The following is a 17383-nucleotide window of genomic DNA, read 5'->3' as shown; positions in this document are numbered from 1 at the left end:
TACTGATGGAAAAGCTAAAAACTAATTATAGTTAATTAGTTGCAAATTTGAGTGTAAAACTAATAAGGTCTGCTGCGCAATGTAACAGACCATCTATGTACCAAGTTTCATTGAAATATGACCAGAATCAACAAATTATTTTGCTAATTAGGGAATTAATAATTAATATGAACAGATTTTAACCTTGAACTAATCAGATTTGTACATTGTCCTAGTGTATTTTTGTATCAAGTTAGATTGAAATGGAATAATTAGTACTTTAGATATCAGTGTGAAAGCTTAAAATTGGTTAATCATGCAAATTAGGTAATTAATGTGTACAGATTTTCACCTAAAATTAATCAGGTCTGTCTACTGTCCTAGAGCATTTTTGTATCAAGGTACATTGAAATGTGATGATTAGTACTTGAGATATCAGTGTGAAAGTTGAAATTGATTAATTATGCAAATAAGGTAATTATTATGTACAATTATTCACCCTAAATCTAATCAGGTCCCTGCATAGTCATAGAGGATCTATGTACCAAGTATCATCGAAATGTGATGATTATTACCTGGGATATCAGTGTGAAAATTAACTAATTATGCAAATTAGGTAATTAATATGCACACATATTTATCCCAAAAAAATCGATCTCTGCATAGTCCTTGAGTATCTATGTGTCAAGTTTCATTATAAGGTAATTGCTCACTACTTGAAATATCAAAAGCTGAAAATTAATTAATTATGCAAATTAGGTAAATAATATGTACTGATATTTCGCTAAAAATTATCAGGTCTGTGGAGTGTCCTATGATATCAATGTACCAAGTTTCATTGAAATGTGATGATTAGTACTTGAGATATCAGTTGAAAAGCTTAAAATTTACTAATCATTATGCAAATTAGGTAATTAATTTGCACAGATTTTCACCTAAAACTAATCAAAACCTGGCATCAGTTCAGAGCAATTATGAACCATGTTTCATAAAAAAAACAATGAGTGGTTGTTTAGATATCAGAGGAACAGTCATGGAACAGCTAAAAATTAGATAATTATCATGAAAATTAGGTAATTAATATGCACAAATTTTTACTCAAAATTAATTAAATCTGAGCATAAGTTCAGAGCATCCATGTACTAAGTTTCATCAAAATCTGAGTAGTTCTTTAGATATGAGTGGAACAGTCATGGAACAGTTAAAAATGAGCTAATTATCACGCAAATTAGGTAATTAATATGCATGGATTTTTAACAAAACCTAATCAAATCTGCGCATTGGCCCAGAGCATCTATGCACCAAGTTTCATCAAAAACCGATGTATGGTCCTTGAGATATCAGTGGAACAGACGGACACGGACACACACACACACACACGTACACTCACACACATACAGACAAACTACCTGCAAAAACTCCCATTGTGTGTTTCGCACACAGGAGTCAAAAAGTAATAAACATCCTCCTTTCCATCATTACAAAGTTTATATCACCCCATCACCTTTATAATTTTCCCATCCTGTTTTATTCCCTTTATTGCATTTGACCTAACTTTAAAGAGTGAGATGCCATGTTGATCAAGGGGATCCTTTATATAATTTTCTTTTTTATTGTTGTGTTTAATCCAACCATAGTGCTTTAGGGATTTTATGTCTTAAATAGTTTCAACAAATCGCTTTATTTCATTTTCTTCACTAATTTTATAGAAACTTTTAATTCAACTAATATTCTGTGGTCTTTTTAGGCCATAAACATGATCCATACCATTTTGAATTAGAATATTGTTGATATATTTTGGCCAGTTCCAAGCAAGTTTAGCCTTGTTCTGATATGATTCATGTAGTTCAGAGAAAACTATTTTGGTCCACCTGGTATCATCTTTTGTAATCTGTCCAAATACTGTATTCGTGATTTATCATGAATAAAGTTGATGTCTTGCCATCCTAAATCTCCCAATATTGCTGGGCATGCTACATTCCTATTAACTTTAAAGAGAAACTTAACAAATTGATACTGGATGCTTTTAAGTTTGTTTTTATTCACTGTACTTTCTGACAGCCAAACAATAGATCCATAGTTAATTGATGGCATGATTATATTTTGCCACAGAACATCACCATATTCAAATCTAGAGGAAGGCGCTTTTTAACATTATCCAATATTATTGTCTAAAGATGTCTTATGATTTATATGACTGTCGCATACGACTTATTTACCACTTCCGTGTCACTGAGAATGTTCTAGAACCGTACTGTGTCTGGGTGGAATATTCTAGATTTTTTTTTAGAAACAGGTTGAATAGGTAATAGAACACTGTAGGAGGCAATAGAAGGTAATGCAACATTCTAGAAATTTGTAGTAAGTTCCAGACTCATTATGTATGCTGATGTAATGGTCTATTTATAGACAGTGGGGGTATATAAAGGGGAGTTGTTCAGCACTGAGTTCAGATCGGAGATCTCGTTGAATTGTATTGGAGTTTAAGTATCTAGTTATCGGAGATTTGGAGTTTTACCGCGTTATTGTACTTGATGTTTGCAGAGTATAATAATACCAGTACCAGTTGAAACCTCATCTGTTGGCTCCGTGTTCGTATGTTATCATCCTCGCAAGGGAAGTCTTTGTTACTGTTGCCATTTTGGTATTTGAGCCATCACACCTGTACTATACCAATTACGGTAATATTACGTTGCGTATGACATTGTCGCGCCTTCATGCAAATCTATTGTAACTGTTATGTTGGTTTATGATTGATTTACTGTATGCTAATATTTCCTTCAATGATTTTGAAATAATGTATTTGTATGTTTTAGTTTCTTCAAGTGTCAAATTTCCAAATTGTTTCATTTTTATGTAGCTTCTTTCCAAAATACATTATCTGGGATTTAGATTGATTAAAGCTTAATTTCCATTGCCCTGCAAATGTTGATGCAATATCTAACATATTTTGCAGTTCAACTACGTTATTTGCTATGAGGACTATGTATACTGGTGATATTTATCGTATCATGGTTACTTCCTTGTTGTCGCTTTCTATTCAACAAAGATTGCCAACGGTGTAAATACATGTACATGTTATGAACCCATGGAGAGCAGAGTAACCTGACAATATTTACAGTGTGAACAGAAATGTTTATAGAAAACTATAAACCACTAAAATGAATCCGTGAAATGGTTAGGTTCACATAAGGTTATAGCTGTTGATACACGTCATCATGACGTCAGCTCTTGATACGATCTCGTTTATAATACTTTATTGTATAACAATATAGTTAAAATTATTATGAACAGCGAAATTAAAGCGTATATGTGTACACAAACAATCGTTGCGATACATTCCACAAAGCATTCTGAACAATAACGATCAATACAGCCAAAGCTTACCTGTCACAAGACAACGATCCCAAAGGAAAGCCCTTGGTTTAAGTCGTCAGTGGTATTTGTGTTGACGTTGAAATCGGAAAGAGCAGTTGCCAAGCGTACGAACTTTGCAATATACTGATTAACATCGTAGTTCTTTCGTCAAGCATTCGAACACTATTTCATTCACGGAAAACGGAGTCAAGTTCATAGAACTAAATGCCCCAAAAAATAACAGAAACACACACACAACAAAACTTTCTGTCGTTCTTCCGGGTTCATTAACCAATTGCAGCATTTGTAGTGTCATTATTCTAAAAAAAAATGAACAGTGCTAGACATTCTTTCATGTTTCAGAATTTTACGTATTATTTTTGATAAGAGTTCCTCATGGTGCCTTCACCCATAATCTTAATCCTGTCCCTCGACTATCCTCCCTAATTTTAATTGTATATGCTTCTCTTCAGGACACGCATCGTTATCTGGAGGGGCATACACAACTGCATTCGAGCTGGAATGCTATGGTCATGATTCAGGTCAGGGGTGGGAGCCTTAGGGAACTTTTTCCTATTCCATTATATGATCCAGAAAACAGGCGATCAAACTAATGTGTCAAGCGTATTTTGTGCTATAAATTTACTTTAGAAAATGAACATGAGAAACTTTGGGGGCGCTGTTCAAAATCAAGTTTCCCGGAAGTAGCAAGACTGGGGTGCAAAATATTCCTGTTAACATGTCAGTTTGCTGATAGTCGATAGAAAGAAATATTATTATTTCGATTACCGGGAATGCCAAATAATTGTAAGCATTGTATGATTTTCATTTCCATTATTCGAAGCATCGCGATGAGTGGCTTTCACGGTATGTGAAATTCGTAGCAGGTAGCTTTCGTATGGAGTAGGGCTTTGTTGTAGTAACTGGTCCATACATCGGAATTTAGAATTAAAGTTTGATGTGTCTTTAACAACTAGTGCTATTCTGGGAGGTTACACACCGATATTCCGACACCCCTATGTTCCGACATCCATATATTCGACACGATCGACGTTCATCCAATAAATTCTGAGCCGGCCAGAATGTGCCATATGAAAATATGTACGCTAGTGGTCGGAAGCCAAATACAAATACCCCCTCCCCATGGTAGAACAAAGCAACCTGTTTTTTCTCTGTTCGACGCGATCAGTCTAATTACAGAATACTGGTTGTACAATTAAAATTTAAGACAAAGTCAAATTTACATGCCATAAAATAGACATAAGCATAGGAATTAAGGTAGAGATGCACTTTATTTGTGAATTTCAATCAAAAATAGTTTTTTTTTCGTTTTTTATATAGATTTTTATCTAAAGAACATTCTGTGAAAATTTGACCAATGAATTCTTATTGGAACGCCGTTAAAATTGCTGTTTATTTTCTGGTTAAAAATAAAAAAACACTCACACGTGGCAATGTTTATGTCCAATTGCCTAATTTGCATGAGTAACCAAATAACAAGACCTTTGATTGACAATATGCAAATCGTACGGTGGCCCACAGGTGCCACGGCAATGTCTTTCTTGGTGGGCAAAACTTTAAATTCACAGGACAAAACTTATTATTTTAGGACGAAACTACAATTTCTGTAGTCAATACTTTAATATTGCAGTACAACATTTTTAATTAGATGGACAAAACTTATTGTTTCAGGACACAATTATATTTTCAGCAGAGTAAACTTTAAGATTGCCGGACAAAGCTTAATGTTTAAGGACACAATTATATTTTCAGCCGAGTAAACTTTAAGATTGCAGTACAAAACTTAATATTTCAGGACAAAATTATAATTTTCAGTAGACGGAAGTTTAAGATTGTAGGACACAATTATATTTTTAGTGGACTGAACTTTAAGACCATCATGGCATAACTCTTTTTTTGATGGTAAAACTTCATGTCATAACATGCGACTTTCCACATTTCAACACTTTACACGACGGAAGTTGAGTATTTTCCCCAGAATCCTTGAACATCCAGTGTATCGCCATTTTCTTTATCAGCTTACTATAGTAGTATATAGTGCATAGTGGTATTTACTTGAGATCAGTTTCATGGGATCATGGCAAACGCGCAATTACATGTATAGTTTGAATCAGACGAAGACGAAGATGCTTACCTTGACCAAGATGAGGAAAGTTTAATTAGGTACTTCTTTTTTAAAGGGTATAAATATGACGAGATTTTGCAGTTCATGTCCAAGTATTATGATATACATACGAGTCGCAGAACTTTGATAAGGAGACTTTCAGATTGTGGACTAAAACGAAGATCGCCGGATTATGAGATTATGATGTCCAAGGTACTAGGGAATACATAAAACGGCTACTAGATGGCCCCGACTGCATTGGTGGATATCGAACAGTATGGCACACCCTACAATTAGATGGCATAAGAGTACCACGAATAGTCGTACAAGAATTGCTGAGAGAGTTAGATCCCGAAGGCAGTGAGTTAAAAAGAGCGCATCGACTGAAACGACGAGTGTACCTGTGCCCGGGTCCAAATTATGTATGGCATGTGGACGGGTATGATAAATTGAAACCATATGGATTCCCCATTCATGGCTGCATCGACGGCTATAGTAGGAAAATCATGTGGCTTTATGTCACCCGTTCTAATAATTTGCCCGACAATATAGCATCATATTATTTAGGTGCAGTAAAAGAATATAGTGGTTGTCCGATTGAGCTAAATACTGATTTGGGAACTGAAAATGGGACAATGGCCGCTATACAGTGATTTTTCAGAGATGATAATGATGCCCATAGGTATGTTCCATCAAAACGCAACCAGCGGATCGAAGGATGGTGGTATTTTTTCGGCGTAACCGTTCAACTTGGTGGATAAATATATTTAAAGATTTGGAAGCCCGGGGTCTGCTAGACATCGGAGATACATTGAATACCAAGTGTTTGTGGTTGTTTTGCTTCAGAATGCTGTGAAATGACAAAAGCTGTTAATTGGAGAGATGCGTTAACAATGTATGAACATTTACTCAGATGTGCAAGTCAAGGGCTCTAAAACGCTACAAGTGTATATGTGACAATATGTTTCGGAAATTTGTTCGAAATGCGATACAATCAATCATCATTCGTATTTCACATTGTTAGTGTGAATGCCGCTCGGGTTCTCAGTTTCAAACTTCGAGTTATGAGCTAAGTGTGACCACGCCCAGATTCTGACCTCATGGTGACTTCTGTTATAATTCTAAGTCACGGCTGAGTCATAACTCGAAGTCCGTCAAAGCAAGTTTTCGAGTTAATGACTCGAAGTTTAAGAAAGAAAGCGTGTTTGGTCCCACTTTATTTGTCAACAGCTAGATTTCATGTGACCCGTAACTCAAAGTAATAATTTGGACGCAATTTCTAAAATAGGGGCGTGGTCTTTTTCGAAATGTGTAACTTGACGTTCGTAACGCGCATAATATATTACTATTGACGCATTGGACACACGACCGTATATACCCATTACCCTTTAATGTTTTAGGACGAAACTAGTTTAAAATACTAGCAGCAGCATTGTGTATTACGGTAAAGCCCTATTATCTGTAATGAACGTTGTTTTAAAAGTGGCTATGATTGATTGAGAATGTATAACTAAGTATAAACTAAAGAAATTCAACCCTGGGAGATAATTGGTTTCAATGGAAAAGGTGCATCAAGCAATGTAAGTTTAGCGATCCATATCAATTTTTAACGTATGCACCATTTTATTTTGTCCGGGGATGATAAAGTCACGTGGTTGCACACACAGTCAAAGGCGTCATTTTCTTTCAGTAGCGATCACCGCGTTATCGGATGGCTTCGACTGACTCTGGCATTTCTCGCTTTTAGTTTAAGTGTTTTCACAGAATCTGAGACGGACGGGTGCCCTCGCTTTTTGTCGAATGAATGTCGGCTATCTTAAAATGAACATCCGCCATCTTAAAATAAATAAATAAATGATTGCGTAATTTCGTTAATAAAAGCTTGTATACATGCATCTCAGTAAGTCTCTGTTAATAGTTATCACAATATATGTAACTCTGTACAAGAAGTAAAATGACGTTTATTACAGATAATGGGGCTTTAACATATCATCTGACTTAAGCATACCAGCAACACATCAGAGAGAGTAATGCATTATTCCACACAGAACAATTCAGTATATCCTTGTCCCCAATTGATGAATAAGATGACGATAATTATGTGAATTCTGTAGATTAAGAATGTTTGATTAAAGCGACGCTCTGCCCTATGATTCCACCATGAAATCATGGGATACTAGTGTTTATGTTGTTTGAACAAATGTAATGTTTCTCATTGTTCATGTAATCTACAAAATACAACTGTATAATTAATCCATAAACCCAGGCTTCAAGCATCATTTTTATAGGGGATTTCATATGGCAACATTCTACTTTTCTTGTTACAATACTACGACATCCACATCAGAAAAAGTATTTATGATGAGGATATATGAACATGTGTTTCAAATAACAAAACTCAGAGTGCATAATAATAATAATAATAATAATAAAATTTTATTGCATCCTTAGAAATTACAATATTTCTTTTGGTAAAAAGCAATAAATATATCCATACACAACACAATTACAATACAATATAAATAGATACGTTAAAGTTTTCTGTACTCCATGCTTTAAGTAGATAGGTCCCCATACATTTAATTGTCTTGGAGTCCTTGTTGCTCATCAAAAATATAAAATTACTCAATTTATCTCCTGCATTAGTTAATGTAATTTCTGTGAGCAATTCATGTCTAATATATTTGTACCGATCACATTCTAAATATGAAATTGGCACTACCATTAGACATGTACATGTACTTGGTCAGTGGATATTTTATTCATAAAACAGAACATAGTACTAACAGAAACTGAAAAAATGATCCATATAAAGTAACCTGGGTACTAAAGAAATCTCCTAAATGATTGAAAGCGTTCATAATCTAAGTTTCTATCACAATCTCTTGTTGCCCATTATCATGACTGTAACAACTAAAACTAACCCCATGATTCTTTCAGCGAACTTGCATTTACAATCAAAGAAAGCTTAGAAAGAACTTCTGTGTGCTGAGAGTATTGGAGACACATTAAAAATTAATTAAAAGTTACTTGAACTTGAGATATTGATGGAAATGCTTATGCAAATAAGGTAACTAATATGAACAGTTTTAAGAGTAAAACTAATAAGGTCTGCAGAATGTAAAAGTAATAAGATCTGTGTAATGTAATATCTATGTACTAAGTTTCATTAAAATGTGATTAGAACCAAAAAATTATTAATTATTATACTAATTAGAGAATTAATATGAACAGATTTTAACCCAAAATTAATCAGGCTGTCTATTGTCCTAGAGCATTTATGCACCAAATGTTATTCAAATCTGATGATCAGTACTTGAGATACCAGTATTAATTAATTAGGTTAATCAGGTGATTAAGAAGCATAAATATTTACCAAAAACTAATACCAGTATGGTGTATAGTTCTAGGTTCATTGAAATGTGATGATGAGTACTCTTTAAAAGTGTCATTAAAATCCAATGAGTGGTTTTTCAGACATCAGTGTAACAGCCATGGAACAGCAAAAACTAACTAATTATGCAAATTAGGAAATTAATATGCACAATTATTTACTCAAAAACTAATCAGGTCTCTGCATAGTCTTAGAAGATCTATGTTGCAAGTCTCATTGAAATGTGATGATTAGTACTTGAGATATCAGGTGAAAAGCTGAAAATTAACTAATTATGCTAATAAGGTGATTAATATGCACAGATATTTACCCAAAAACTAATTAGATCTCTGCACAGTCCTCAATTAACTATGTACCAGGTTTCATTGAAATGTGATCATTACTACTTAAAATCTCAAAAGCTGAAAATTAATTAACTATGCAAATTAGGTAATTAATATGTACTGATATAATCCTAAAAACTATCAGGTCTGTGAAGTGTCATATGACATCTATGTACCAAGTTTTATTGAAATGTTATGATTAATTATGATTAGTAAAACAGAAAATTGGTTAATCATTACGCAAATTAGGTAATTATTATAAACTGATTTTTACCCAAAACTAATCAAATCTGCACATTAGTTCAGAGCATCCATGTGCCAAGTTTCATCAAAATCCAATGAGTGGTTCTTCAAATATCAGTGGAACAGTCGTGGAACAACTTAAAATCAGTTAATTATCATGCAAATTAGGTAATTGATATTCATGAATTTGTACCCAAAACTGATCAAATCTGTGCACCCACCCAAAAGCCCCCCAACCACCTACCTACCTACTTACTTACTTACTTTCTTACTTAAGAAATCTTACTTACTTACTTTCTTTCTTTCTTTCTTTCTTTCTTTCTTTCTTTCTTTCTTTCTTTCTTTCTTTCTTTCTTTCAAATACTCAGGCATAACAAAACCCTTCAACATTACCAATGCCAAACTCAACAGCCGATTTAAATTCAACATAAGTGTTATGAACGACTGGCAAACGAAGTATGCTGGCACACATATCACCCTTAGGAAACTTGACATCTCACCATTTGTTTCTTTTTCATGAAGAAACATTACTTCCAGTTTGGTTCCAATTGCAAATTCACGACATCCCGTGCTGAACATCAAAATTTGTGAAAATGTCAGATCAGATGTGCCTTCATCAATGTCCTGCAGAAAGTCAGTCCAGTAAGCGAGTACATTGCCTTCTTGATTATATTTGTTGGATCCGACTTCACTTCTAGTCACAACAACCATATTTTCAAACATTTCAGCAGTGAGTGAAGCAACATCCTCACAGAAAGCTGACCTAAAAGTGCATGGATATTGCTGCATTGCCATTAAAACTCCAAGAGTACTAAGGCCGTACTTGAACTGATCAAATGCTGCTCTTGTTCTTCCATACAGATACCATTTAAGTGTAGCCGATAAAACCTTTTCTATGTCATCTTCAGTATGCATCACCTTCAAAGTACCAGCCAACTCAAGCAAGTTCTCCAAATTTCCAGACACTACATCATTTGCCTCACTCAAACTTGCATTCTCCAACTTGAGCAGCTCGTCTCTAGCAGTGCAGTTTTCAGGAAGGTCGTCAATGGATGGTTTCACTAAGTCTGGCCCATGCACTAATGCATCAAAAAAATGATTAGCAAAGAATTGAGGAGCAATGCCCCCATGAACCAAACACAAAGCAATCATTTGACCAGCTATATAATACTCGTCATCCACACAACTACTGATACAGGTTAGACACTTGTTTTTAGTACCACCATCAAATATTTGAGAACCTTGTATACGAGACAGGGATAAGGTTAACATTTCTCTCATTGGACCTCCTGCATCCACAGCTTCTTCTTAGGACCCTGCATCATCGGTAAACTTGACAGAAATCTTTTGTTTTGGATTAAATGATTTTCTTCTCAATCCTCTTTTCACACATTCATACAGTTTGCTTCTAGATATGTTGAACTTAGATATACCATCATCAGCATTAATTTGACTTGCCAGATTGCCCAGTATATTATCTAGAGGCACATCTTCATTTAATATGGGAGATGATTCCAGATCCACCTCGTCATCAGAATACCACTCTTTAACTTTATCATCAAACAGCAGAGATGCATACGTATCATACTCTATTTCATCAATATTGGCTGATTCTGACTTTTTTTGACTTGTAGAAGGCTGTGTATTAGAAACATCATTAGAAACATCATCTGCAGACATGTTGCTGTCTACTTTCTTTTTCTTTTTTGGAGGCATGCAGGTTACACCTGTACCACATTTATCTACAGAATTTGAAGCCGATGGCTGGGGGTTCTATTCGTGCTTAGTTGATCTACACATAGTATTTCATCTTCTTCTTCATAGTCAGTATTCAAACCAAGTGAGAGATTATAATCTTCTTCTGTACACAGGTAAAGACAAATTCGTTTGTACGGTTTGCCTAGTTCTTCTTGGTATCGACATAGGCTAAATGACTCATCACTTCGCTCACTTCCTGGTACAAACATTGCTTGGTTACCATCTTGAAATAAAAGTAAATACCTCTGACCTTCCTTAATGAAATCTTTGCTGAAAGCCTTCCATTTTTTCAATGCCTTATTTAGAATTGACCAATAAGTAGCATTTTGCTCAATCTTCAAAGGTAGACGTTTTCCCCACTGTGATTTTAAATGAAGTACATTGTCATCAAACATCATGATGCCGATGTTTATTGTAACGCTATCATCCTCAGCACTACTGGGACTACCAGGTTTCTTTTTATTGGTGACAGGTAATTTTCTAAATGCTGTTGCTGTTTTCTGACGTCTGTATTCCTCAAATGATTTTACTTTTCCAAATTTCGCTCTTTCTGCCTTTTCCGGAGCATCTACAACAAAGTATCAAATCATTGTAAATTACGCAGTCCCAAATATATAGGTGTGAACTAACTAACAGGAGTGCATCAAATATATAACAAAAGAAAGTCATGTGATCTGTTCTCTAGTGTACTACTGAATTTATTGTAAATACGATTACTGAAAAACCTAATTAACCCTCATTAACATGCACACAGAAAAATTAAGCATTAAACCACAAGGTATACCACAAGATTTTGCACAGAAGCATGACATATACAAACTAGCGATAGCAAGTTTGTATATGGCAAGCTTCTGTGCAAAATCGAGTTTATTTGTAGAAATTCCTGTTTATTCTGTTTATTTCTGGTCGCAGGTATATCGGCAGACTTGACATCACTATAACCAGCCTATTATTGGAAAAAATTGATTGCCGAATGACACCGTACATGGCTTGACAGTGCACAGGTCAGCAATGACTCTGGTCTCGTTCGAGCGAACAGGTGCAGACGGTAGTCGATTTATGAGCGCAGTTTGCATTTTTCGAAAAATTGACTTTCCATGCATACAAGAATCAACACACTGCAGTGCATCAATTTTTTCAATTAAACTATGTGTAATTCGCTTAGCAGTATATTCAGTATATTCAATGTATTCAGGAGCTTGATATACTGGTATAATATAATTACACTTTTACAACATAACAATTACACTTTATTATGCTTACCTCTGACAAAATCACCTTCTTCACCAGCAATGTGACCAGGTTCGGATCCTAGAAAACAACGGTACATACATTAAAGAATGACATATGGTAACAAACTGGTGTATGCTGTATATAAATCAGCATGCATCACCTTCCATGACACCAGGTATAAATAGCATATGCTAGTCTATGACACTCTTGTTGAAATGGTATGGACTATTTACCATGATACCAAACAATATATATACCGGTAGGTATATATCATGGAATAATGTACATGCATGTATCTTGATACAAAGCGTTCATTGTGTACATCAGCAACCATAATACCAGCTATGATACAAAATATACATTGTGTACATTAGTAACCATAGTAGCCATGATACCAGCTACACATGGTCTATAGCAGTAAACATGATACAAGATATACATTGTGAACATTAGTAACCATAGTAGCCATGATACCAGCTACACATGGTCTATAGCAGTAAACATGATACAAAATATACATTGTGTACATTAGTAACCATAGTAGCCATGATACCAGCTACACATGGTCTATAGCAGTAAACATGATACAAGATATACATTGTGAACATTAGTAACCATAGTAGCCATGATACCAGCTACACATGGTCTATAGCAGTAAACATGATACAAAATATACATTGTGTACATTAGTAACCATAGTAGCCATGATACCAGCTACACATGGTCTATAGCAGTAAACATGATACAAGACATACATTGTGTACATTAGTAACCATAGTAGCCATGATACCAGCTACACATGGTCTATAGCAGTAAACATGATACAAAATATACATTGTGTACATTAGTAACCATAGTAGCCATGATACCAGCTACACATGGTCTATAGCAGTAAACATGATACAAAATATACATTGTGTACATTAGTAACCATAGTAGCCATGATACCAGCTACACATGGTCTATAGCAGTAAACATGATACAAAATATACATTGTGTACATTAGTAACCATAGTAGCCATGATACCAGCTACACATGGTCTATAGCAGTAAACATGATACAAAATATACATTGTGTACATTAGTAACCATAGTAGCCATGATACCAGCTACACATGGTCTATAGCAGTAAACATGATACAAGATATACATTGTGTACATTAGTAACCATAGTAGCCATGATACCAGCTACACATGGTCTATAGCAGTAAACATGATACAAGACATACATTGTGTACATTAGTAACCATAGTAGCCATGATACCAGCTACACATGGTCTATAGCAGTAAACATGATACAAGATATACATTGTGTACATTAGTAACCACAATACCAGGTACACATGGTCTACACCAGTGACCATACATGTTGATACTTTTAATACAATTATTTCACAAGGTATTTTATATGAGACCCTGCAATTTTCACAATACTTAGAAGTCAAGGGATGGTAAATTAGTTATTTGATGTTTAACATGGTTTTTATTTCTGTTTATAATATATAATAGGAGGCACTGTGGTACAATGGCTGTGTGCCTACAATCACAATGTTGCGAGTATGAGTAGGTTTTTGCTATTGCAGTTGCATAGCACATTCTGGAAGTAACATATTCTTTGAATCCCATCAAGTTATATATTTTTAGAAAGCTTATTTTTCAAATAATATGAAATAAATATTTCTACAAAAAATTCATACCGTGTAATCACTGTACAAATAGAGAGGTGTTATTTTTTAAGGAAACCGAAATAATACTTAGAGATACTATAAAAGGTTTCAATTCAATTTCCCTGTTCATCTAATGTTGCGTGACCTAGATTTTTACCTCATAACACTTTTTAAAAACATTGTCAATGTTGTTTTAAATTATGATACCCCGTGTCACAGTTCACAAAGGGGAGAGCTGTGTCGTATTTTCTAAAGTCAAAGTGGTAGACAAACTATCTTTGCCAGATTTCATTAGCTGCTATCAGAGAATACCTGTGCCAAAAATCACCGTCATGGAGCAGCTGGGAGTCTAGATCAACTCGCTAGTCTAACCCCAAATACTGATGTTTACTTATGCGTGAAAAATCACAAAAAATATATAACACGCTGTATCTCAGATTTACTCAAAATGTATCACCCTCTTAAACCATTGCAACAATTGTTGAATGCATGCTTTATATATTTGTATAAAAGAATATAGAAAAAAAGTTAAAAACTCTACTACATCCTTAACTTTTAGTGCTTCCTTCCACTCAGGAGTAAATTTGTACCTGACAGGAATAATTGGCAGGTGGGCCTAGTGGCAGTCGGGGTTGTATGCTCGCTGAGGAGTTGATTTTGTTTAAGGTATGACTTGTATATATGGCCAGTCTATCAGGGTAATACTGTCAAAGCACTATTTGAGCTAGATGTCATCTAGGAAGTTTGCGCAAACTATCAACAGATACATGGTCAACCATGGGAACATAGTGGCAATTAGGCCAAAAATGCATATTTATTAACAAGCAAATGAATGGCTGACATATTGACTATCGCAATTTCAAAATCAGTACCTACCTACTACTGCTGCCTTGGTGTAAGATTCTGTACCACAATGTGAGCAGAATTTTCCCCTTAACTCCTTGCCACAGTTGTTCTGATAAGAGACAAATAAATGAAATCATTTAATGTGTGAGACTAAATGAAGTTGCTAGTATAACATCATGCTTAAAATTACTAGTGCATATCATTACCAACAAACATCCCACAAAAATGCATTTTGATTATCTGGATTTGCACCGTTTACAAAAATAACGACTTGCTCGAGATCCCCTTTATTTTTCCATTAATATTATTATTTATATTTATATACGCCACGGCTCCAAACACGAGTGTCTCCGACCATGGCCCCTTGTTGAGAGGCCGTGCTCCGACAGAGTAGGAATGTTGCAATGGATATCAAGTTCCGAGATCACGTTTTAGCTACTTGTCTACATATATCACACCTACTTATCCATTTTTGGACATCGAAGGTGATGTATTACTGCTTCCATCATTCCGATGATTCTAGCGGCGAGCGTCCGGTTGACAGCACTGGCAGTGGCCTGACGCCCGGGACTTGAATTTCAGTCAGAAAGTTCATTAACTAACTTAACAGTATATAATGTGAGATTCTTACCTGCTGACATATTCAATAGCGTACCCTGGGCGTACTTGGTCGGTGGGAATACTACGTTTATAGCAGCGCGGGGTTAGCAGACAACCATTTGGTACAATGGCGGAAATGGTCGCGAGGAGTTCTGGGTAGAATGACAACTTCCGTCCTGAGAATTAAATGTTTTGTCCTGCGAAATAAATGTTTTGTCCCGTGGAATACAAGTACGACCACATCATATAGATGTTATGTTCCATGGCATATATTTCAGCGCAGAATTAGATATTGCATTTCCACATTATTGTAGGTAGTTTCTCTTGTTATTTTGATATCCAAACAAATATATTTTTTTAAATCGTGAAATATTACGTTTTGTCCCACCGATTAAATGGTTTGTCCCACAATCTTAAAGTACAGTCTGCTAAAAATAAAAAACTATGTCCTGAAATATTACGTTTTATCTCACCAATTAAATGGTTTGTCCCACAATCTTAAAGTACGGCCTCTAAAAATATATAACTGAGTCCTGAAATATTATGTTTTGTCCTACAATCTTGAAGTACAGTCCAGTAAAATTATAATTGTGTCCCGGAATATTAAAGTTTTGTCCATCTAATTAAAAATGTTGTACTGCAATATTAAAGTATTGACTACAGAAATTGTAGTTTCGTCCTAAAATAATAAGTTTTGTCCCACGAATTTAAAGTTTTGCCTCCCAAAAATAACCTTGCCGTGGCACCTGTGGGCCATCGTAAAATCGAGATTGTACGCCCATGTGCAATTATTCTCAAATCAGTTCTCGCTCGCTAGCAAACCAAACATTATATTTCCTCAGCGTTTTTTCTTAATTTTTATCATTACATTATGCGTGGTGTGAAAAGAAAGAGAGGTAGAAAGAAGATTCAGATGATTTCTATGTCGGAAGAGGCAAAAGCTACACTGAAGGCATCAGCCCACCGAACGAAAAACAAAATCGATGTGAGCGTCCAAACATGACTTCCCCTGAAGGCATGAATCCGAGTTTCTGATTGACTGAGAGATTTTATTTTTAAATAATTGTTCTCAAAAAATAAACTGAGCATGTGAAGAATAATTTAACATTGTTTACAGTGATAACTGCTCATAGTCGAAACGAAGCTTACCCATTCACGCTAGTCACAATAAACATCATACTCTTGAATAGGCGTCAATGACTACGGTAAAACTTAGACTCTATTTTAGGCATCAGGAATGATTGAAATGTCCGAAAATGACGCCAAAATACACCTTAAAAGTCCCATTTTATTTTATTTTCTAAATCCCATCCCGAATTTACGGGAGAATCTGGTCCCTCAAATAAGGGACGCGTGAGCTTTGATTCTAACCGGATATAGTGCACTGGGTCGGGGAGATACACACTTTTATGTATATTTTGTCCAATGGGTACCTGTACTTCGATCATTCGCGAGACAGCTTTGTTTGCAACCGGACGAACTTCGTTTAATTCAATGAAGCAAACAACTGACAATGCTAAAATAAATTGCAGAGGTACGCTAAAATTAATTGAAAACAACCAAATAATTTCAATTAAAAATAAATCACAGAGAGAGGTAAGTTGATACATTACGGTAACAACTCTTTTGACGCGCTGACCGCTTCTCCACGTCTGATGTTTTGTTTTCCTTGTCATAATACTTACTGATTGATGATTTTGTTTTGATTTTTGAGTTTTTTAGCCTGCAACTCGGCCACGACCTTTGCTTTTTCCGTGAAAAATGGGGAAGTTTACGTCAATTTGACGGACATTCAATTTTTTTTAAACTAACGAAGCACACTGTTTAGCACTCCCATTTTTTTCATTTGCCGATTTCT

At 35.1% G+C, this 17383-nt stretch overlaps 3 protein-coding genes across 4 annotated transcripts in view; all 3 read right to left on the bottom strand.

Moving 5' to 3' along the window:
- Nucleotides 1-3638, bottom strand: part of LOC102805324 (DENN domain-containing protein 2B-like) — a 124558-nt gene extending 120920 nt beyond the window's left edge. For both annotated transcript variants that reach the window (XM_085502740.1, XM_085502743.1), the window contains exon 1: nt 3367-3638. The gene's annotated coding sequence lies outside the window, so the exon portion shown is untranslated. The remainder of the gene's footprint in view (nt 1-3366) is intronic.
- On the bottom strand, nt 1837-10693 carry LOC146750936 (G2/M phase-specific E3 ubiquitin-protein ligase-like). The gene is made up of 2 exons (XM_085498193.1): nt 9922-10693; nt 1837-1967 (listed from the first exon to the last, which is right to left on the bottom strand). Exons 1-2 carry the CDS (start codon nt 10691-10693, stop codon nt 1837-1839), a joined length of 903 nt encoding a protein of 300 aa, XP_085354319.1.
- Nucleotides 10694-11045: 352 nt separating this feature from the next.
- On the bottom strand, nt 11046-15431 carry LOC146750935 (uncharacterized). Its single transcript, XM_085498187.1, has 4 exons — nt 15423-15431; nt 14956-15034; nt 12443-12490; nt 11046-11747 (listed from the first exon to the last, which is right to left on the bottom strand). The coding sequence occupies exons 1-4, from the start codon at nt 15429-15431 to the stop codon at nt 11164-11166; spliced, it is 720 nt and encodes a 239-aa protein (XP_085354313.1). The 3' UTR covers nt 11046-11163.
- Between the last annotated feature and the right edge of the window lie 1952 nt (nt 15432-17383).

Source organism: Saccoglossus kowalevskii, chromosome 1, assembly GCF_978046115.1.
Source record: "Saccoglossus kowalevskii chromosome 1, keSacKowa6.1, whole genome shotgun sequence".
Taxonomy (NCBI): domain Eukaryota; kingdom Metazoa; phylum Hemichordata; class Enteropneusta; family Harrimaniidae; genus Saccoglossus; species Saccoglossus kowalevskii.
Note: the sequence above shows the minus strand (reverse complement) of the source record. Positions and strands in the feature narration are given on the sequence as shown.